The sequence below is a fragment of the Trachurus japonicus genome, chromosome 17, assembly GCF_045865225.1.
Source record: "Trachurus japonicus isolate A0001 chromosome 17, Traja_1.0".
Classification (NCBI taxonomy): domain Eukaryota; kingdom Metazoa; phylum Chordata; class Actinopteri; order Carangiformes; family Carangidae; genus Trachurus; species Trachurus japonicus.
The window spans coordinates 33895015-33919370 of NC_140923.1; the positions used below are offsets into that span (position 1 = coordinate 33895015).

General features: G+C 43.7%; 2 protein-coding genes across 4 annotated transcripts in view; both read left to right on the top strand.

Annotated features, from left to right (window-relative positions):
• Positions 1-15846, top strand: part of LOC146971179 (phosphatase and actin regulator 1-like) — a 46619-nt gene extending 30773 nt beyond the window's left edge. For all 3 annotated transcript variants that reach the window (XM_085805489.1, XM_085805488.1, XM_085805490.1), the window contains exons 4-12: positions 871-1074; positions 1504-1825; positions 3030-3229; positions 5589-5745; positions 9147-9202; positions 10269-10330; positions 11464-11608; positions 13098-13170; positions 13363-15846. In XM_085805489.1, coding sequence (XP_085661615.1) covers positions 871-1074; positions 1504-1825; positions 3030-3229; positions 5589-5745; positions 9147-9202; positions 10269-10330; positions 11464-11608; positions 13098-13170; positions 13363-13378 — 1235 coding nt within the window. In that variant the 3' untranslated portion in view covers positions 13379-15846. The remainder of the gene's footprint in view (positions 1-870; positions 1075-1503; positions 1826-3029; positions 3230-5588; positions 5746-9146; positions 9203-10268; positions 10331-11463; positions 11609-13097; positions 13171-13362) is intronic.
• Positions 15847-17315: 1469 nt separating this feature from the next.
• phlpp1 (PH domain and leucine rich repeat protein phosphatase 1) overlaps positions 17316-24356 on the top strand; it is a 44589-nt gene continuing 37548 nt past the window's right edge. The window contains exon 1 of the mRNA XM_085805492.1: positions 17316-19892. Within this exon, the coding sequence (XP_085661618.1) occupies positions 18257-19892 (1636 nt within the window). The 5' untranslated portion in view covers positions 17316-18256. The remainder of the gene's footprint in view (positions 19893-24356) is intronic.

A 24356-nucleotide genomic window follows, 5' to 3' on the forward strand; every position in this document is an offset into this window, starting at 1 on the left:
ATCTAAAACCGATTCTGCTTTGACATGCTCAAAATAGAAATGGGACCAGCAAGGGCAAAAAAAAGAAAGATATCCAATAATAGCAAAATTGTATTTCCTTTTTCCAATCTTTTCTCTGATTGGCTGTTGGATTGTAATCCACTTTTTGACGGACCCTCTGGCACACCAGCTCAACCCTGTGGCCAGTCTCTTTTAGAATTAAAAGACTAAAATTAAAGATACAGATGAGATGTATCCTCATATTTCAAAGTAAAGGTCTGTGAAGGCTGATGTGCGTTGACGGCTTTTTACAGTAACAATTTATGATTTGAATACCTTCTATGAAAAATAGGAAAAAAAGCACTTCCAAGGCTTTATGAATATTAAAAAGTCTAGAGGCTGCTGCTCTCCATATCTTACAGGAGTAAGCATTCTTGTGGAGTTTTTATTTATTTATTTATTTTTCTGTACTTTTTTTTTTTTTAAAGGCTGCACAGTCGAGATGAAATTTTGGGAATTGGGAGAGAGCTTGCAATTTAAACGCAGTGTTTGTCAGAGTATGGGAGCAGCATTTTGAATTGCTCTGTCAGCCTTAAAATGTGATCATGCAAAAACCATCAAATAGCTCAGCACCATAAAAGATTTAGAAAGCAAAATGTCTGTCAGGCTGCTTGCCTCACACCGTTTCTTGGTCTGTGGTGTGCTGATAAAAAGCTCTCGGGTTGTTAAACAGTCTTAGTTTTCCAGTTCTTCTCCCCAACCCCCCCCTAACTATTGTCTCAAACCCCAACACGGCTGAATTCATTTTCAACTTTGTTTGAACAGTCTCTGTCGTGCAGTCGAACACATTTCCCACGCATTCAGGTTGTTTGTTTCCTCTTTCTGTTCCAGCAACCGTTGAATTCCGATCCTCGATGGATGGTGGAGTCTGCACTCAGGAGCCCTCTGTTAAGTCATCCATGGTCTTGCCTACCAAGAAATCTGTCACCTACGCAGGTGACCTTCAGGACACCCCCGCCAAGCCGCCGCTGTACCACAAGCAGCCTCCTGCTCTCCCTCCAAAGCCTTTCTCTAGGATCCCAAACCATAGCACAGGTCAGTCGTCTTAAATACAACACCACTCGAAATTCTTCAATCTGAATTACTATTACACAAACACTGGCATTTATTCCACTACCTCAGTCCGTCAATAGAAATAAAATGCTCATATACGGGGACTTGCTTTGACAGCTAAGCCATGGCTGCTTTTACTTGAACGCTACCTGTGTTTCCACACATGTGCACCGGATTATAGTAGTCTCATTAAATTCCCCTGTGGTCAGGTCAGCTGAGCTCTCTGTCATTGTCAATCTGTCAGTACAGGGAAGTGGCATTACCCCGGCCTAATTCGAACCACTCTGCACTGACGTCTGAGCCGTGTCTGATCGGCCATGAGCTTTGTTTATCTGTCTGCACCAGTAGAGTGTAGTGGATATGATATACTGTATGTTTTTTTTTTCCTTTTTTCGTTTCCCCCCCTTTTAGATTCTTGCCAGCCAATGAAGTTGCCCTGTATGCCTGGGGGAAAGCACTCTCCACCTCTGCCTCCCAAGAAAGTGATGATATGTGTGCCTCCAGGGGGGCTGGACTCCCCTTCCCCGTCCCCCAACCCTCTAAGCGGTCTCCCCCAAAAGTGCATCTCGTCCCACCACGGCACCCTGCTGCCCTCCCAGCTCGCCGCTTTGTCCGGTTTTCACCAGAGCCACGGTCACCCGCTCCAGCTCCAGTATGGCAGCTTGCACGCACCCAGCCGCATCATCGAGGAGCTCAATAAAACTCTGGCGCTCTCCATGCAGAGGTTTGAAAGGTTGGTCGCCAACGACAGCGCTTTGGTCATTAAATGCGATTGTCCTCAAGAGGAGTCACTGAGGGATTATGGATCTCTGTCCTACATCACACATAATATCTTGGCAGGACCGAACTTGGAGAAATGATATGAGTGTATTTGAAAGATTACACAAATCACAAATTCACACCTATAACACTAATCATAGGGTTTGTTTGTGACATAGCTTGAGTTTATTATAATAAAAATGAGTGTTTAAAGGGTAATTACTGAAAATAATAAGCGTGGATCATCCTGCTTTATTAGCTTATATTTTTGTGGCAACTTGTCCACTAAATCTATCCTGGTGTTATTGAGGTCGTGTCCTGCCATGTAGTGCTGGTGTACAGGTCTAAATCAGCACACTGCCTCACAGGGCAGCATGGCCTAATTTTGAAGTTAATGTGTGTATGTGTGGGCACAGGCGCATGGAGTAGGCGTCCCTCCAGCAGTTGGCCTGACATAACATGACCAGCTGCTCTTTACAAGAGCTGCACTTCTTCATGTTTGGAGAAAAGGGACAGGACAGCGGATTGGAATATTACGTAACCTCGTACATTAGGATCTCTTTTTCACCAAAGCCATTTGGGCAGGGATAAGGAAGTAATGGTCCCGACATGGCTTACAATTAGTCTGAAAGCTTGAAATGGTTACATAACAGGGGCTCATCGTAAGAAGCTCCAACTAGACTGTGATTAATCAATCTATCAAATATCACTGGGTAAGGCATTTAAATGGCTCCTGGAAGTGAAGTTTATTCCCATCACCTTGGGTTGAATTGTACAAGTTGTGTAATCAGTTACTCTTCTCCTCTGTGTAGTTCAAAGGATTGCATGACATTGCGTAGGACTGCACCGTGTGTATTCATATCTCCCCTCCTTTTATACTTGGATTAAAAACCCACTAAGCTATCATTATGTACCAAAAGCCCCTTTATTGTTTTAAATCACTTCCTTTTTTCTGGATTGAGGGTTATTGTTTAATTAATACCAGGTCATAGATAATGTCTGATGACCGTAAAAAAGGATGACATAGGGCTTAACTTGAAATATGAGGGGAAAGTGACTTTTACTTTCACTGTCAGGGGGTTGGGCAAGATCATCCTCTTAGCAAGGCCCAGGGCTATGTCCATAAGCATGAGCCTTTTCTTAACTACATGCATGCTGTCTCCCTGTCACTTCACTAGCTCTGCATTGCACGGCGGTGGTCAGTGTATGCCTCTGGACAGGCGAGAAGTTCCGTCTGTGATCATCGACTATGAGGACGACAAGGAGAACATGCCCAACGAGTCGGACTATGAAGATCTGCCCAGCATGTACAAAGACGAGGACGACGACGAGGATGACGACGAGGACGACGACGAGGATGACGACTCCATATTCACCAGTGAGTGGCAGCAGCACTTACAGTGACCTTGGGGAGTGGTTAAGGTTGAATCTCACGAATAAAGAGGAAGTTGATTTCAGTAGTTTCATCCAAGGGTCTTGATGAGCTATGTGATCAGGGTCATTTTCTTTAGGATTATTCTCTTCTGTTTGTTCTTTGTTAAAAAATCAAAGTGAAGGTGGATTATAGAGCCTGAAGAAGGCCTGTCTGCCTATACTGTTAGTGATGATAGCTCCTGTCTGCAGATATGATGACACATTTAGCTTGACTCATCATGATCAACCACACACAAATTCCTGCAACTTAGATGTAGTCTGACCTTCAGAAGAAAGAGCTTAGATCTGGTTCATATGCTAAGAAAACACTTAGGGTTTACTGTGGGGCAGTGTGGGCTGGCCATAACCCAGACTGATCCCATGTGGGCTCCACATGGGTCTAACCACAAAGGGCCCAAAAGGCATTTTGGGCCCCCTGTGTTGGCTTTATCATTTTAGACCATGCCCACATGTCCACACGTCTGTTAGCCCATTCATGGCCTACAGCAGCCCTCCTTTTGGGGCCCCATGAGGGTTTTCATTGGGCAACCTAGCATGGTCGTGCCCACAGAGGTTTGCCAACATGGGCCCCCCATACTCTTTGCGCCCCCATAATGGCTTTATGTGGGCAAGTCCAACCGTGGTCAGAAAGCCCACAGAGGCTAGGCTGTGTGGGGTACAAGGAAGTCCTGACCTTTTGGGGCCTTTTGGGGGCCCTCTTCCTCTTAGTCTGGGAAGCTCACACTTTGGCTTCCCCCAGTTGCCCCACACTAGCCCCACATGAGCATGTTTACTGGGGTGTGTCCAAAAAGTAGCTAAACTGAGCAGGGAGGTTTGTGTCTATGACACTTTGTCCTTGATTTCACATGAGTGCATGTTGGAGTCTTTAAAGATTGTGCTTGGTCATGTGTGATGGGATTGCTCAATGTGCCACAACATGACCTTAAAGGGCATTGGAAAGATTAGTAAGAGTCAGTTACAGTAAACTCATTCATAGAATTGACCCTAACCGTAACTATGCACAAGAAGCCAGTCAAGCTTTCGGCAGAAAACAATACGCTGAAGCGGTGTGTGTACACGACATGCAGGTCCGACACCCGATATTCCAAAAGTTTGTCGGGTGATGTTGAAATTTTCTCCTTCTCTAAGCCCAAGACCTGAAGATTTGTGTCATTAGACGTTAATGCAGTGACTAAACCGCACCAATTCCTCCTTCTCCATAGCAACCCAGGCTATCTGTTAACGCTGCTGTAATAACGGGGACTTTGCTAATAAGCATTCACATTTGCTTTAATAACGTATCCCTGCTGTAGGTTGTTGTAGGGCTTATGTTTTGTGGGGATGGGGGTGTTTATTTTATATTAGTCTATTGTCCTAATGTAGACCGATTCACTACGAACTGTACGTTTTATGAGCAGCAACAGCAGGTCAGAGGAGCCAGCTAACTAACTAACCAACTAACTAGTTAATGGTGAGTCATTACGTTTGCATTTGTGAACTGACATGCTGAGAGATGGAAGAACAACATTTGTTTGTAGAAGGATGTTGTGGTTGCTGCGGCGGCGGAAGCAATATAGAGAGATGTTGTTCAGAGGATACGAGCAGAGTTTGTTTTGTTTTTTTTCAACTTGAACAAGTGTTATAAATATGGGGAAACCCAAAGTTCACCTCCCAAATGACAGCTGTACTTTAAAGCTTTTTACCTGGGCTTTTAGGCGTGGGATCCTCCAGGCAGAGACTGTTTTTACTGAGTGATATAGCGGTGGGGGGAAGGGAAAAAAACAGCGGCGAGAGCTGTATATAGTAGTATATAGTTCACAATCATCCAAAAACTTGCAGTTTGACAAGGTATCTTTCATGATCATGACCTAAGTCTTCGTGGGTCCATAGATGAGGAAATTAACAGTCCTTATTGCTGTTCTGTACAGTCCAGTCGTGTCGTTGAACCAATGTTTTTATTCTCCTGCGTGAGTCACGTCACAGAAAACTATTAATGATCTTTGTGACTGCTTCTCTCTGATACCTCTGAACAGTATATCCAGAAATTTGCTTTCCAATATTTCCTTTGAAATCGATGCCAATATTGCTGAAAACTCTATATTTCTTATGCCAGGAGCATTGCTGGGAGTGGAAGCTTGACTGGTATAGCAACAGTAACAAAGCGGGGCGGGGCTTAGCGAAGGGTCAATTGGAAAAAAAAAAAGTTCCTAAATTAAAAGTCAAGGCAAAAAACACCAAAGATTTAGTCATGTTATATTAGGCTCGAGGCCTCTTCTTTCTCTCTTCATCTTATCTCATGTTTGACTGTGGTGTTGCATGTTCAGGTACCCTGGCGCAGAAGGTGCTCAGGAAAGACTCTCTGGCCATCAAGCTGAGTAACCGTCCATCAAAAAGAGAGCTGGAGGAGAAAAACATCCTGCCCATGCAGACGGATGAGGAAAGACTGGAGTCTCGGCAGCAGATAGGCACCAAACTCACAAGGTGAGACACGTAAACACATGCATTTTTAAAAACTGGAATACATTTACATGAATTCACAATTTATGGACCAAATATCTTCAGTAAACCTGGTTGACGCTTTGCTGCAGCCAGCTCAACAACAGCTGCCAGCAAATGGCTCTGACTCTTCTCAAGCCAAACTGAACATTTTGTCTAACTTCGGGCTGACGATGGTCCAATATCCTGGCTGCTGGAAATGTGACGCAGTCCAAAGCCGATGCAAATGTGAGCTTTTTTTTCTATTGAAAGACTTTTATATCCTGTCAGTTTTTCCTTCTCAACATTCGATAAGGATAAACGCTTTATCTCGTTAGAATGAGGCTCTGTAAATGGAGCTGACCTAATTTTGGCGATGCATCACCCTCCCCTCTCTTTTTTCCTTCTGTTGTCTTCTCTCTAGCGCTCTCTCTCGCTCACACTCGCTCTCTCCCTCCCTCTCTCTCTCTCTCTCTCTCTCTCCTCTTCTCTTTCTTCCTCCTGCCTGACTTCCTCCCTCGCTCACTGAATCACCACGGTGATGCATGTGCCAAACTATCTCCACCCGACTCCTCCACACAGCAGCACCACGCAAGCCACTTCATACCATCAGTTTACACATACAAACACACACAGTGCACTGCTGAAGTGTGCGCAAATCACAGGAATTTGTATACATATGTCGAGATCATAAATGGGAGCTCTTGTAATTGAACAGATCAAACAACATCATGTTTTTTCCCCAACGGATCACAGGCCTCATTTGATTTCACTCTTCTTTGAACATGACTTGCCCGTCCAAATGAAGGGGGAGTAATGATGTGTTGAGAGTGGAGTAGACCACCGAGCGTATGGGTGGAAAATGAAAGCCTGAATAATATACTCAGATATGAAATGTGGGAAATATGGTTGCAAGGGGACGGATGGCGATTATCTAGAGACTTTGGCACACAAGTCACTGCTCCCCACTGTGATTGGAACACAGTGGCGGGTTCCCAGAAGGCCTTGCCTGCTTAGTTGTCATGTTCCCAGAAAGCTCTGTCAACAGTGTCCTTTGCACCTCGTCATTCAATGCACAACTCCATATTTTCACATATTTCTGTCTTTTTTTTTTCACAACAGCATTATGTCTCCTAATGTTGTCCAGCCCAATTAAAATTGATTATGATAATGCTATTCTAGGACACACTGACCTCAACTTTTCTCTTTTGACCTGATTCACTGAAAAAAAAAACCCCGGAGACCCTTTATCTTTAAGAAATTCAGCTTTTACTCCTGAGAAAGTTGCCCTGTCTTTGGTTCAATGTCGGGTTTCTTTTTTTTTTTAATTGGCTTTAATGTGGTTTCATATACTACATTATGTAGTTCATCTCTTAGAGGATTAAGTTTGACATTTTGGGAAACACATTATGCTTATTCACTGCCACAGATTGATACCACTCTTTTATCTGTGTTAATTTGAAGATACAGAGAGATAGCTTGGCATAAAGATTAGAAGCAGGGGGAAACAACTAGTCTGACTCTGTGCAAATCTAAGAACATCTGCCTATCACACCTCTAAAGCTCAACACTTCATATAGCTGAGGATAACTGCAGAGTTGGGTATTGCTGCTATAAAGACATTGATTAGTGAGGCTTTTAATGAAATGCCGCTCATATTAGCTATTTCATTAATCCTTGTGTAACTCCTTTATATAATCTTGTTATGTTCATAGTTTTTCACATTGCACAGAGCAGGCAAAACAGATGCTGACATTGCTTAAAATAAACCTTGCCTATGACAGAAATTGCTCAGAAAAGGACATCCAAATGGATTTTTTTGACTAGTCTGTGTTTATTGATGATATAACAGCAGGGTTTTTGCTGATGTGATATATGACATATAATGCACAGATCATACAGTTACTCCAGAGATGGAGAGTCGGTGTCCTGACTTTTCCCGAACAATATCCCTCAAGTGGGAGAAGAGAGGACACAGAGATGAGATGAGACAAGCCGGGCTGAGCACACACACACACCTAAGTCTGTATACAGTAGCTGACAGGGCTGAGAGGCTTCATACGGCTGTCACATCGAGCGAGATGGGGACGCTCATTGATCCAGTGTTTACAGTTAGGTCTACTGCCGCAGGGTCCTGACACAGCGCTATAATAAGAGTCCCCGGTTGAAAGAACTTTGGACGACCTTTCAGGGACTGCCTTTGGGCATCTTAGTCATTTTAGTCACTTACAAATTGAGCAAATTGGAGATAATCTGTACAAAATGTATCTCATCAGATCCGGCATAAAAGGAACATGTGATGGGGTATGACTGTCCCTTTTTTTTCTCCATGCGGTTTTGTCTGCATAAATGTGTGCACAGTAGGTTTGCTTAAGCAGATGTGCAAGTGTTGAAGCCTCTCAGTTGGCACTTGAAGGTGTCATAATCGCATTTGTCTTATTCAGCATCATACGGGAGCTGAGTCTTCAGTAATGTGTCTATTTTGCTGGCCTTCGTCCTGCATTGCACCAATGTATCACCATGCAGTCACTGGCTTAGAGGAGAGGGACTGGTGATCATGGCTGACATAAGTTTGCTGGAAGCGCACTTGTCGAGAGGAAAGAACTTAAAGAGGAACTATGTAGGATTTTTACCTTAACTATGCTACATTTTTAACTTAATTAAACAGCTTCTGAGTAATTGTGATGGTTGAATAAATGACTTGTAACTTGTTATGGGGAGAATGGAGACTCTCTGCCATCCACTTAGTGTCTGTTGGCCGAAAACCAACCATGCAAGATCAGAGCCTCCGACCCGGTGTCCCAGCTCTCGTCTCGGCGGCACTGCAACACAAACGCACCCCATAACCAGTAATCTCTTGTCTATGACAGATAAGACTACACAATATAATATAACGTAATGTGCATATGATAAATAACGTTATCCACTGCTCCATGGATCGTTTTCTCACCGACTTCATTAAAACAAATGCACTTGGCCGGGAGGAGGGTTAGCAAAACGGCGGAAAAGCGACCGGACTTGCATAGTTCCCCTTTAAATAAGATGCAAATCTTTCAACTATGCGAATAAAAAGGATTTAAAACTTTATATCTCATAAATAAGTTGTGCTGGAGGAAAGAAGTTAATGTATGTTTAGGCCGGTGTTGTCTAAACGTATTCATGCTGGCAGTCAAAATGCCAGTAAGATAACTTTACAGGGACTAGTTGTCAAAGTAAAAGAGTAAAAAATAGACAGACAAAGCAGTGAAATGTTTTTACAATAATCAACTAAGAGAACATTTGTGCAAGTCACTCTCTTTGCATAAAAACTTACCCCCCCACCCCAAAAAAAAAAGAAAAAAGAAAAGATTCACTGTTGACCTCTTGCCTGTGACTGTGCTGACCGGTGGATGTATGTGTCTCCCCAGGCGCTTGAGTCAGAGGCCCACAGCGGAGGAGCTGGAGCAGAGGAACATCCTCAAACGTGAGTGTTTTACACTTGGATATTTCACCGCATCTTTGAGCTGCTAAAGTAAAGTGTGAACAGCTTAACGTCAAATGTTTCTTTCTACCTGTGTAACGTTTCATGTTTCATTATAGGCACTGCAGCGAAGCATGTGTCTATATTTGTAGCAGCAGGCTTCATATAGTGCAGCCTAGTTATGAGAACGCTTGTGACGTACACCCCCCCCCCCCCCTTGCCGATTCATGTGAGACACGGCGGGGCAGGCAGGCAGGCAGGCAGGCAGGGCTCCCTGAGGAGTCGGGTCCAGAGAGACTGGTTTCATGGCTCAAACACATGCAGTATCAGAGAGAAGCTGTTCTGTTGCCTGCGACTCTGCAGCGCTCACATCAAAGACTGATTGACCAGCAGTTGCAGCTCTCCCAGAAGCTCTTGTGTGATTGGCAGCGAGCGCAGGAACAAAAGATAAAGTCGACGGATGCATGATCGACAAGTCGTGTTCTTCCTGTCATGCAAACACATACAGTGCCAAGGTTAAACAGATGCTTTATTTTCTTAAGAGACGCCAGAATCTGGAAGTGAGAGTAGTACTATAGAAACATTAATGAGATCAACACAAGCACAAATGCATCTTGACTGCTGAAGCTTTTGCAAACAGTAGTGTAGCGTCCCAGTATGGTTTTTGTTTACTCTTGTTCTTTTTATCCTGCTGCTCTGATCTAGGAGGTTTTGTCTTTGTTATTGGCTTGGAATATATCACACCACACATGGATGAATTTTAGGGAGATGTAATGTTCTTTTCTCTTATTAAATGAATTGGTATGCTTAAATAGGTCAATCAGTCCATCATAAACATTGACCAAAGATTCTGCCCTGTTAACCATTCCTGACAGTATTATATAGACAGTGATGGAAACTATTTTAAGCTTTGAGAAACGTATCCTCTATAGTGGAATCTAATGAGCTATATTGTGCAAATATTGTGTTTGCTCCCATTTCAGTCATCTCTAAACATTTCATAAACAGTCGGCTGTCTGCATCTGCAGTGCACGTGCAGTATTAAGACTAATCCTTTCATTCTCTGCAGCTCGCAATGAGCAAGAGGAAATGGAGGAGAAGAGGGAGATAAAAAGGAGGCTAACGCGAAAGGTGAGTCCAAAATAGCTCAAAAGGTGCAAACCCACACCCTGATCTTAACGCACGCGGTGGGGGTAAAATTGTTGGCCGGAAAAAACAAACACTTTGACAGTGACTCATCTATGGTGAGGAAGAGAAATGTAAGTTTGTTACATCGCTGCTCTCAGGTCTCCCCCAGGAGACACGGATGTCCTCTTTGCCCTTTAGCCCTTCAGCCTGTTGGCTGCCAAGCTGCCTTTGACCCCATAGGGAGGTGTTGAGAATGTTCTCATCACTTTCAATTAAAGAACAACACTTTCCCCTCACCTGCAGACAGGCTCAAAACTAAAACTCACAGCTGTTGAGGGAATGTATTATCTGCATTTACACCTCATTATACACTATACTTCAAAATAAATGCTCAGAAACATAATAAATGATTTTATAATAATTATATAATAATCATATACCAGTAATTATATCAGCATTTACCAGTAACCAGTGACTAAAGGGGAATGCCCTGCCTGGAGATCTCAAGCAGGCAAACCCAGTATCCATTTTTGAATAACTTCTTAAAACTCACATTTATCGTCTGGCCTTATTTAACTGATTCTGTTTTCTTATTGTTGTAACTCTTTTATATTTTTATTCTGTATTACTGTATTTTATTGTTACATATTTTATTTGTACTAAATGGTTTTTATTGTGAAGCACCTTTTAACCTTGTTTTAAAGGTGCTCTACCAATAAAGTTATTATTATGATTATTATTATTATTTCTCAATCATGAGTTTATATAGGCATCATCAGTAAGTGAAAATTAGGCAGGGTTTTTAGTGTATGATCAAATCAGCACTTGGTAAATCTTCCATCTACAACACAGAGTCAATATTCTGTAAAAAAAAAAAAAAAAAAAAAGATTAATGTATATGTTATTTAATGTATGTAATGTATATATTTTTTTATTTTTAATGAGGATGTGTGGTATCTAAAAATCTTGATTAAAATCTTTAATAGTTTATTCTTTGTGAGTTTCAGAAAGGCCTTGTACACTATCACTGGATGCTGCTTTCTAATGTAGCTGCATAATACTGGGTGTTTTTGTTTCTATGCAGACTTTTAATTAACCGGAGGGAAAACTTAAACCAAGTCTCTTTCTTGTTCCAGCTGAGCCAAAGGCCCACAGTAGAGGAGCTGAGACAGGCCAAAATTCTCATCCGATTCAGCGACTACGTGGAGGTGTCAGATGCCCAGGACTACGACAGGCGGGCAGATAAGCCCTGGACCCGGCTCACAGCAGCTGACAAGGCCAGTATCACTTACACTAATCTTATAGTTAAACTGAGATAATCTTTTAATATTCTCCAGATCCCTCCTTGCCTGCTTTCAAATTTCCTCAAACGCTCCCCACCCCCGCTACCCCCCAACCCCTCTGTGCCTCATATGATGCAACCCTTAACGCGGGAGAGTAATGGTAGGAGGACGTGTTCCTCCTCCTTGTTACGCCAAGTTCCACCTCAGCTGTTTTGTTCCCCTTTGTGAGTAAACACCCCGGAGCAGTCCTGCTGCTCACTGCCCAGCGGTCCATGCGTCTGACTTTTAATGAGTTCTTGATTTTTTTGCACAGCGCATTCTGCCTTCTTTGCTTTTGTTGATGCACAGCTCTGAACATGTCTGGTCACACCTGAGGACCATTCATGTGAAAATCACATGGATTCAGTGTTTGGATTGCGCAACAACTCCCTTTACATAAGAGAGTAATTGGACAGGCAGTGCCTCAGGAACCCCACGGCCGCAACTCTGCTCTGCTGACATCTTTTTCTTCTCCCATCTCTACTGGCGAGCACAGATTTGAATATTGTTTGCTCTCCTGTAACAGAAGCATCCTCCCCAAGGCTGCAGACGTCCCCTTGAGTCATGCTGAGCAGCCAAAGCAATGACATCACCCGGCTGGGTTGTTGTCACACATGACATTTCAGAGGGAATGTAGGTTTTTTTATTTTTAAAAAAAAGAAAGGAAAAAAAGGCTCAGCACACCGTTTCATTTGCTGGATCTTTGACTCATTGTCACTTTTGAGAATCTCTTTGCAGTTATCCTGCCCTTGGGCAAAGCACTTAAGCCTCTGCTGCTCCAGTGCTGCTACTTAACAGCCATGATTCACCAAACATTGTCCCAAATGTGAATTTGTTGAACTACATGAATGGGGAAACGGCTTTGTTCAGTGCTCAAAAACCCTCCTGGAAAAGAGTCGTTCTAAAAAACATTATTTAAAATGAGGTAAAACCTAGATGTGTGATTCACTACAGTGGCCCCTGCTAAGCCAGCAAGAGCGCTACTGACTCTATTTCCTAATTAACTTTATTTTCCTCCCCGAAAATGTGTATTATTACTATGAGCTTTTGATCCAAGTGCCGGAACAAAAATATTAAATACACAGCTTTGATGTTCTTAAAGAAAACTGCACTGGCTGAATCTGAGAAGTATGGGTGTTGGCTTCTATGTAAATCCATGGCATGAAGACTTCATTATGGTTAAAAACACAAGCTGCCTACACAAGTAGACCGGCGACAGATTGTATATTATTGTTCAAGCCCTTGGATGTCTCAAGAGGAGGAAATTGAAGGCTCTTGTGATGTGAGAAGAGAATTCAGCAGAATCATTCATAGCCTCGAGATAAGTGTAAATGATGCATGAAGCATGCTAAAAGGAGGCAGAGTCAGGGCTTAGAGGCTGCAGTTTGTGTATTAAGCCTTTGCAGCTTCTCTCAATATCCCCCTCCTTGTTTGTGCTCTGCAGGCAGCTATAAGGAAGGAACTCAATGATTTCAAGAGCAATGAGATGGAAGTGCACGAGTCAAGTCGCCATTTAACCAGGTAATGTGCAAAATCCCTTCATCCTGATTGTTGCTATGCATGCCACGCATACAGCTGCAGCTATGCATGCACTGCAGGCCTCGGCTGTACAGTGCGGCAAACACTGGGATTTTAAGCTGTGGTGATGAAACATGATGAAATGTTTGAAACAGTTCTTTTTTTAAATTTTTTACCCCCTCCTTGTCATTTTAGGTTTCACAGACCATAGTAGACCACCACTGTCTCAAGCAGTGCCGGAGCGGCGCTCTCCTCCACTGAGAACCTTAAGTGCTGGACAGTAAAATGGTGCCCGTTTCTACAATAAGGCCATGTCTTCTGAAATGCCTTTTCAAGACCCACACAACTGAGTCGGTACTACACCACAAGATGCAGACACCCACTACTCTATCCACTGTAGTAGCACACAATGACTCCAGTTGATTCACATCGCCCCTCTGTGGAAATTGCTCGACTGTCTCTTTAAACCTCTCTGCTGAGCTCCTCGGCCGGCGCTCAGTTCTGCGACGATTTGGACGGCAGGAGAGAATTTGTTTGTAACTGATTGACACCTGCAACATCTGCTGAGAGCAATTGTACCTTCTCGGTTCATCAGTTACACAACAGTGGACTGTCTCAGTGGAAATGTTTTTAATCCCTCTTCTTTATTATGCCGTCCCCCAACGGACTCCTCTTATGGACAAATCTGTGCCAGGACGTGGGGCTGATTGTTCTGAGCTCACCATATCAGCAGGAGATCCATCTTCACTGCACCTGCTGGGACTTTGGAAACTGCTTAGGACAGACAGGAGGGAGGGAGGGGTCCAACATTAGAATCATGTGCAATATGTTTTCTTTTTCATCTGCTTTACTCGGACTATAGCACCTCCTGGAGTCGCCTCTGTGTCATTACTATGTAGTCCAGATTTCTCTCCAACCCTCGTATGTGCAATTCTCACTGTACCGACAATGTTGACATCTAATTGCTAACTGTGAATCTGGGAGTTTAGGCAAAGCCTGCACTCTCTCCCAATGTACATTTTGTTTATACTAAGGAAGGAAAGTTACATTTAAAGAAGAATAATGCTTGACCAAGCTTCATTCATGTCTGAATCTTATAAATGTCATGTAAGAATTGCAGCTGGCAGATATATTCTGGTTCCAGTATGTGCAACAATTATCTATTTTATATTAATTTGTTCATTTTTAATTGTTTTGTTTTTTCTCTTTTTCAAAGAGGCAATTCATTTACATGTTTCTACACATTCCCACTCTTTTGATTGAGGATTTTTAAAACAGAATACCAAGAGCTAGGCTCACCACATTATTATATCTTACTTTTTTTTCACAGCAGTGTGTTGTAATGATCTTTGTCATAATGTGCATTGTATTATACACTTTACTTTTTTTTTTTACTCATGTCATATTAAGTTTCTGATCAAGCAATATCTGTTGTTTGTAGAGAAAAGGTTAAACTGCAGGTGTACCCCCACCATCTTTTTATTGTGCATATACACGACGCCTCACTTCAGGGTTTTAATTTTCTTTTATACTTTACTTTAGGAAAGCTTTATTCAGGAGGACTGCATTTTTCTTGACTGATCCACCTATGAAAAAAAGAACCTGCCTGCCAACAGCTCACCAACACATTCGGACAAAATGAAGTCAGATCTGTCACTGAAACGACACATCCTCTGGTTAGAAAAACTAACAAAAAAGACTAGAAACAAAACACGAGTGCTGATTTTAGTGGATTCAACAAGTCAGGATTTTTACATTTTTATTGCAAAACCTTTTTGCACTGTAATGAGTTTGGCTTTACACCGGTCTCCATTTAAAGGTCAGGGCCCAAGTGTGTAGAATAGTGTTAAGATCTCTGATCTGTGACCAGTTTGTCTCTTCACTTCAATGGTCTTGTTACCTGATCACTGATCCTACACCAGTACTCCAATGCTCATAAGCTTTATGTACACAGAATATTTTTTATTATTTTTTACTGTCTTACTTTTAAAGTTGCAATATGAAATTGTTGTTCATCAGATAAAGAACAGTAGGAGAGGTGAAAGACTGTTGGCCACCTACGATGATGCATCTGTCTGCAAAAGGAAAATGTGTTCTCCCTTCATTTCAAGGCCTCAACCGGTGATGGATAGATGAACCAATGCAAGCTAGGAACTGAGAACAAGGACAATTGTTTTGCACTTTATGGTTTATATGTGAGGTAACTGGAGTTTTGTTACAGTTTTGAGCAGCTCTCTTAAATCGGAGCACAGGTCAGTCACATTCCTGTACTTTTTTTTTTTTTTTAATTCTTGGGTCATCTAATCTCAGAGACTTTGAAAAATAGGGTACTTTTTGTCTTAGAACCAGCTTCTGTGTGATTCCAGCATCATCATGCCATTATTTGATTTTTCTTTTCATCCATAGGTTCAGTATAATAGAGCATAATAGGAATGAATTTACACAAAATACACACCGGTTCTCGTTTTCAGCTCTAAGAAACAACCTGAGCCACTGGGCTGAGCATGAGGTTTTCCATTTTGCTGGAATCAAGGAACATGAATTCAGCAATAATCTGTTTCCTTTAACATGTCAGTGGAGCAAATGTCTGAATTTGAAAGTGTTCTTTTTTTCATTTTTGAAATACAGAATGCCATGTAAAGGATACATCATGCCAATTAAATCCCATCTCTGAATGCATTTGTATTGTATGCATTATTTCAAAGCAGATTTCCCAGTTCAGGTCTTGAGTGTGCAGCTATATACATTTGGGGATTTATTCCTAAAACTGAGACAAAGAGGTCATTATCCATACATTAAATTTGCGTTAACATTAGATTATTATACTCATCTTGTATTGCAACAGAGCTATCCATAAAGTATTTGCACCTCTTACAAATTCAGCACTGGCTCCAAGCTCATTGCCAAAAATAACATTTTTGTGAGTCTACTCACTGTAGATTCACTATTCTAATTATATTCACATTTACTTGTAATAGAGTTTTTCCTGAATATACCACAGTCTATACTTGAACTTTAATAAATTGGGTGAGGGTTTTACCATGAGGGAATTCCTTATGAATACTTGATTGGCACACATTCTGCAGCCCGGGTCTTGGAAGAACAAATGTCCCATTTTACACCAAGAACGACATGGCACTGACTGCAAATAAGTTACACAGTTTAGCCATTTAGATATTACAGATATGACTCTGTAAATGTGAGAGTAAAAAATAGACTTTGCAAAGTTCGGCAACTAACTTGTTGAGCCGAATGTTGTCTTTATCATTTCTGAAAGTTAAACATAGCTACTATTTTACAATCTACAGTACAGACATCTTTCAAAATGAAAGAATGCATACATATGGGCTGGCCATTATACAAAGGATGTGAAATGTTTTTGCCTGAAAGAATGCCCTCTGCAATGCAGAACATAAGGGTCATGTTATTTCAGGTTATATTAATAATAAATTCACTGGCATGAAATGAGAGTTCAAACTGCATCACCAATAAAATTAAATACAAGATTATGTGGGCTACATTTATTGACCCTTCACAATTTAAAATGTCATATTGCCACCTTGATAAACTCCAAACTGCCAAATAGGCCACACATGAAAAAGCTGAAGTTGATAGGCCTACTATCTTGAAATTGGAAAACAAAGTTGTTTTTTTTTAAATAAGACCTAAGGAACAAGAGCAAACTGTGACAGCAACAGGCTAACAGAGGTCCTGGATAAATATGTGACAGTAATTTTAAAGGGAAAAAACAGCATTAGACATTGTTTTACTTTAACCAATGAGGATTAAAACTATAACTTAAAGATGAACAACATTTATTATGTTTCTATCCACCCATCCATTGGAATACCTACATGCCTTTCCTAGATTTTGTCACCACATTTGAACCGCACCATTTTTGCACATAGACTACTTTGAACTCAAAGTTAAAATGAAACCGTGCGTTCAGTGAAACTGGATTTTCACGTACAATAATAGCTCAACCCCGTTACCTTCACCACATTTAGAAAAAGGGGTGACCTGGAAACACCCGCATCCCACCTTCCTCTGCCCTCAGCAGGGAAAAGTTTGGCCCAAGCCTCGCGCTGTCCTCCACTAGATGGCGTGATATGCACGGGGATGTGAGCGCGTGCAATGAGCCGGCCTGTACTATGGCCTTGTCTGAAATGGCGTCTTGATGAGATGGTGCTGAAGTTATTTGCCTCGTCACCACTAGTCTAAAATAATTGGACACACAGGGAAGCTAATATCCAAACGACGGAATTCAACGACTCAATTAATAGAAAATAACTAAACTGACCGAAATTTATTATGAATTGAATCCTATTAAGTTGACAGTAAAAGTTGCTATATTCAACAGTTGATCGCTGGTTGTGGCTAAATGCGCAGCTCCATTGACCAAGGTGACAGTTTACTTGACAGTTGGCACAACGCTAACACGCAGTAAACAACAGCGCTGCAGATAAGAGGACGTACTTCTGTAGCGGCACTCCACACATTTTATACGAGCTATGTTTACTCCTCTCATCTGTTCACCGCCTCACTGGTCTGGATCCGACGAAAGGCTTCATGGGAAATGTAGTTGTGACATACTTTCTTTCTGGAATGCGGCGGCGTCGCGGCGCTTGCTAGCAGGAATACACTTCCCACAATCCACTGCGTTGTTGTTAGCGACCCCATCTTGTGTCCACCTCATGAATATATATTAGGCGGTATTTGCGTAGGAGGTCGGCCGACGTTCATTTCATATTCTAGCGCTGTATTTTCGGTCCAAATGGGACGCACTGTCACGTCTCCGCCCCGCTCAGTGCCTGCACGCCCTGCCTCCTCTTCCCAGCGAATTTTAATAGGTAAAATGTTTTCTTTTTTTTTTCCTTTTTTTTTTTTTTTGGAGCGGCGAAGGAGACTCCGGCAGGGAAAGGGAAGGCAAGAAGTGAATGACTACTAGTGGAATAAGTCGGCTTCACCGCCCAGTTGGCGGACATTTAGCACGGCGGGCACGTATTCAGGCTTTTAAATGTAGAGGTTGTAGGTGTAACCAAGTGCGCACCGTTATTTATTTAGAGTGGGGGACTTTTCATTGGCAGAGATGGAAAGTGTGCAGGCTGTCGCTGAGGATGGCGCGTCGGATGGAGGCGCGACCAAGTTAACGAAGAAGCCCAGCGGACTGTCTGTCGCCCGGGGGACTCCAGCGGATGATGGTGGTGGACACTCGGCACCCTCCCGCGTAGAGGCAAAGAACGGGAATAGCCTTTCTCATTCCGCTTCTACGGCGGGATTTAGTGCGTCAAACCGAACTGTGGCTGTGTCTAATGGCCGGGGCTCGTCCAGCAACTCCAGCTCTCTCCTGTTGAGACGGAGGCGCCTGAAGAGGAACCTCTCCGCCGCAGCTGCAGCCACCGCCACCTCAGCTGTCACCGCCGCCTGCGGCGCCAAGATGAACTCGGCCCTGTCCTCTGCGTCTTTACACACCCGGAGTCTGGATCGGAAGACTCTGCTGAAGCACCGACAGAACATGCAGCTGCAGCCCGCAGATCGCGAGTGGGTGAGAGCTGATCTCCACCGGGGCTCCATACACGTCCACGACAGACTGACGCCCTCATATCCCAGGCCGGTCCTTTGCACTATGGACACCACAGCCGGCGAGGTGGCGCTCCGTCTGAGTAAACTCTGCAGTAAGTCGAGCTCCGTTATGCGCATTTTTTGTAAAGATAGCCCCAAGACTGACCAAAATGGCAACTGCAATGTGAAGTATGAATATAATGATAACCCATGCAAGGTGATTGAAGATTGTAGTATAAAATGCGACCACCTGACCCCACTGGAAACGAGTGAATTACGGGGCCATCCAAGCGACAGGTTGAGACTGCTGCTTATGGAGAATGCAGATGAGAGGCAAAAGCAACAGGACGTTGATGGAAAACTTTTCACCCCTGAATCAGAGTCACAGGACAACGTAACCTGCTCGCTGTCGGACTTAAATTCTAACTCTAACATGGATACCCCCAATGATGATGACTCAGAGCACAGGAACGGTGTGGACAGCTATGGATTAAATTCTGGCTCGGATGTGGAGAGCAGTGCTTTCGATGACCTGAGCTCCGGGGCCCGGCTCAGCGAGCACAGGGACTCTCTGAGTGATGACATGATCCTGGGCACAGAGGCGTCCATCCTCAGCCCCACGTTTGACAGTGCCACGGAGGGCCACGACATGTATGGCAGCTCCTCGGACGAGCTGGAGCTCGACTGTCCTGCGTCGAGCACGAGCATGGACCCCATCTCTCAGCATCACAGCAATGGCATCGCTGCTGGCACGGCCAACTACGAGCAGTGCAGGATGGGACATTTAAATGACATGACAAACAATATGGGGCCAGATAGCAGACTGAATTCACACAGTCTGGGCAGCCTGCCACCCAGCAGTAGTGCCGGCTCATTGTCAAGAGCCTGTTCTACAGGTAATACACCTGACAACCAAGATCCGGATTATGGCCAAGGTGCTGCAAAATCGGGGCTGGCAGTAGACCTCAATGGAAATTCCTGTGATTCCAGCCCCACACTGTATGTGCAGCTGCATGGTGAAGCTGTCAGGAGGCTTAGCCCAGATGAGAGGCCTCTGCAGATCCAGAATGACTTTCTCTTTAAGCTTGGATTTAAGGACCCCTGGAGAGTTCAAGAGGAAGGGCTTAACACAGAAATTGGCTCCTTGTTACGTTTCTATGCAGGTAAGTGAAATGATGCGTTCAGATACATTAACATTATCATCATCATGATCAGGTCTCTGCTTGCTGTGGGACCTGTTGAGGCCTTCCTCCTTGTGCGCTGCACAGCTTTGACTGCAGGTTCCTGTGTGTTTTTGTGTTTCTAACAGGTTGTCAACCTGTATCATAGAACAAGACAGGTGCATTCATGCAAGGTGCATGTTATGACACTGCACTAACGGAGCAAAGCAGCAATTATCCCCCTGTTTGTTCCTGATATTATTTCCATACATTGTTTTTGAATGCTGTCAAGGGAGATGAGTACAACACTAGACATTTGCTGATGACTGCAGCAGTTTAGAGGAATGTCATTAGAGGTCTGTGCATCCCAGTGGTTTAACTGAGTAGTGAAATGAAATGAATGGGTCAAAGTGGGGTCATGGTCCAGAGGACTACCTTGCATCCATACGTCCAGCAGCTCTGGGTTTTGTCTCAGTATTTTTGTTTTGTTTTGTTTGTTTCTTTTGGCCTTGACTGTCTTTGTTGGACCGTAGCAGCACACTGTGCTCCCATGGACATGCATGACATCGTTACAAAGCCATCACCACAACTTATGGTGCTCAGACATGGGGCCCTTTCCGGCTTTTGCCCCATTATCATCCTAATGAAAAGGCTGAATGCCTTTGTGGTTGGATGGAGAGTAGGGGTGGGAGCGGTATGGCTGGGAGCGCCATAAACCCTCTCTGTGGACTCAGTGAATTCTGGTCATTGAGATGCTGCACAGTGCCTGTCCTATTGGCATCCAGCGCGGCTTCTGTCACACTAACTAACTGCCTGCCAAGCTGGGTTAACGTGCTGCTCCAAAGCTCAGGAAGCCCTTTTCTTCACCACGCCACTGCCTCCACCACTTTTGCTATTGCCATGCTGAGGAAAGTGAAATGGGGGGGGGGGGGGGGGGGGGGGGGTGAAACTGAGTGTCTACTGAGGATGGCTGAGGGAAAACACTTTTTTGGTCTGAAGTTGGGAAGAAAAAAAAAAGACACACATACAAACAGAGGCACTAACACTCTGTAGCTTCCTGTCCCGAGAGGCTGTTGAACTAGAGGTCACTCAATACAAAGCTGAAACGGCCACATGTGCTTCTGTTCACGTTCACAGTCACATGTGCTCCATGACCTACTGTGCTCTTGAAATACTGGGTTTGCTTGAGGTACTGCTAGAATGATTTCATTTCATTTTAGTTAGCATCATATGGCAGGCTGCATGAGCATGCACACAGGGGGGACTCATGTGGATGTTTTAGCATCCAGGAAAAAAAACAACAGATAACTCCTACATGAGTCTGTGCAGTCAGCTGAGCTCAACCAGCAGCGGCGGCAGCAGTTGCTACAGGCGGGCAAAAGAAGCCCCGATGCCCCTCTGAGGGCGACGCCTCCAGATCCCATGTGAGACAGCTTAACTATGGTCACCTGAGCTCTCTCTCTCTCTCCAGCCCCCTCGCAGCCAATAACACCACTCAGCAGCACCCAGGCCGCCGCAGTCTGCACAAAAGACCTAATTCTCATTCAGCCACATGGGGGGAAAGGACACTGAAGAGCACATGCACACAGAAAACATGCACTGTAAAAGGGGGGAAAGCGGAGCTGATGATGGCCTTGTGACATGTCTGGCCTGCTCCTCCTGCCATTTCCTTACACGAGCGAGGCATGTGAGGAATGTACGCTGGCTCCTCTAGAATGTCAGGCACGTCTGCCGAGGAGGAAGTGGAGCGAGGGGGGTGGGGGGTGGGAATGGGGGGGCTGAGAGGGTTACCGTGCTGACACATGTTGAGCTGACTCTGAATGGTTGTCCTGCTCAGATAGTGGAGAGATAGGGGCCCGCCTCAGCTGACTTGTTGGCTGACTCTCAGGCGCAGCTGCCACAACTGTAGACTTCAGTCACACTAAAGGCCTTTTTGTCTGTATGCATAGTGGCCTTTGATACAGGAAGTCCAGTATCTAAACTGCGTTTTATTGCTCGGTTTCTCAGTAAGAGCGACGCACTGTTGACAGGGCGATAACCTTGAAATTAGGCGCATGAGCAGCCAATAAACCGCGCCGTGTCTTTTAACAGGAGCGGCGGACGAGGTGCTCGGCACTCAGCGTGATTAGGGAAGCAGGAGAATGATGGGAAGAGGCTGTTAAGTTGAAGAGTTGCCATGATGCTGCATCTTGCCAGATCCTTTAGACGCTGCAGAGGACAGTTTGACTTTGAAGGGGTCAGGTCATGCTTTGGGTGCACATATACTCTGCTGTGGCCAGATGAGAGAACTCACTTGGCCCCACTAGACACACACACATGCACATGTACAGAAGGCTGCTTAGATCAAAGGGCCGCTGTCCTCTTTGGCAGGCTTACGAGTGATCCTTTCAGAGCTGCCCACACAGGAGCCTCTTGTAATGCCTAGCCAGCTTTATTAGAGTTTTGAGTACAAGGGAAAAAGAGTAAAATACACAGACTCATATAATCGATACATGCATATTTTTGTTGCTGACAAGCCCAGAAGGCCATGGACCTAAATGAAAGTTCACTTCCTCAAAAGAGTTGAGTTGAACAGTTTTTTTTTTTTTTTTAACTATACCCCGAGTCATGGCCATACCCATTCAAGTAAAAGTATAGGATACAGGTCATTGTCGCTCACTGACAGACAAGGCTTCTGCTCCGAGGACAGCGGATCCTCAGCCCTTCAAGTAATGAAGCTGGCCCCCTGCTTGGATGGCTCTGTTCCCTTACCCAGTTGTAGTCGTCTCTTAGAGAGTGTGTGTGTTTGTGTGTAGGTTCGCAAGAAAAGGAAATGGCATACTGAACCCTAACACAGACTGGCACAGGGTTCCCCTAGAGGCGGAGGACCCAGAGTTCTTATCCAAACCAAAGCAGCACAGTAAATTATTTAGATTCATTAGCCTACTCGGCTTCACAAACACTCTCATCCATGCACTTCAGCATACCCACTACTTCTTTTTTTTGTGAGCTCTTCACATACCCTATTAAAGTTGAAATGTTTACTTTTTAAAAAGCACTTCCTGTATACCTGAGAGCGGTGCTAAGATTTGGCCCGCTTTATGAGCGAAATTAATGACCACTGGCGTGTACTGGCCTAGAAACTATCAAGGTATTAATTCCTTTCAGCTGCACACAGGTTTATAGCTCAAGCTTCTGTGAAACAAAAGTCAGGGTCAATAACAGTTTCAGCATGCTGCACCCAATTTTCAGGTAATTCCCATGTTGTTTTCAGTATCTGCCAGCAAGGTGAACTTGGCAGGAAGACGTGCTCAGGCAGAACTAATCAAACCAGTGATGTGTAGTGAAATGTTGTGGATAATGCCTCTCTTTTTACACAACACAGGGATCTATTGTTGATTATAATGTTTTATAGCTTTGCTTGTTTCGTGGTTAAAAATATAGTTGCTAATTTCACCAGATGATCAAGATTTTCAGTGGGAGTTATTTCTGTCATTCAGCATAGCATTGTCTAGGGCACCCTTTAAATCAAAGTTTTCTCAGTGTGGATTCTTGAAACGGATGTTGATAGCCTGCTAATTATTTCAACATTAATTTAATTGAGATGCTGATTTCCAAAATTGAATTAATTATTTACCTTTTTTTTTACTCCTTTGTGTAGAGTTGCCCCTGGTAGCTCAAGGCCCTGCAATTTAAGAAAGAACATGCTAATACACAAGGATGCTTCAAATTCAGGAATGCACTGTACAAAAAAACACCACAACACATGCAAATACACAAAACTGTTAACTTAGAAAGAAAGCTCAAAAGTTATTGTAGCTAGCAGTTGGTAATTGAACATAAAGTCCTGGCCAGGTCCATCGTTTATTAGAGTCTCCCTGGAAACACTTCTGTTATTAATTAATTTACAGCGCATTTGTTTATTTTCACGTGTTGCAGTGCGTTGACCTCTCAGGGCTGCCGTATTTGTGGCCTAGCAGCAACTCTGATTGTACCAAGGCCTATTTTAACACCACAACATCCTAAAATGAAAAATTACCACCTGTTCAAAAACCAAAACAACGTGCTTATCCTGACACTTGGAAGAAAAAATAACCCCCTACAATTGATTCTCCATCTTAATATGTGTCACACAACAGATGTATAGATCTGTTATTCATGTGTTGAGAATCTCAGCAGAATGAAAACAGTATTGACAAATGACATAACAGAACTGTAAAACAGCTGAATTTCAAGGCACGAGTCCTGGAAGTATAGCTTCACTTCTGCTGACAGTGACACAATGGTCTGTATAGACAGGAGCTGTTAACATTTCAAGAGGCCGGTGATAGTTGAGTTACTCTAAAAAGCTTTGAGGAATCTCAATTCAGGGCTTTATCTTTCCAGTCTTACCTCAGGCCTTCTCGGAGGAGGCAGCGGCCGGTGACGTGATGACTTAAAGGACTCTGCAGGGTTTAAAGGCTTAATGAAGCTCCCAGCTCTCTCCAG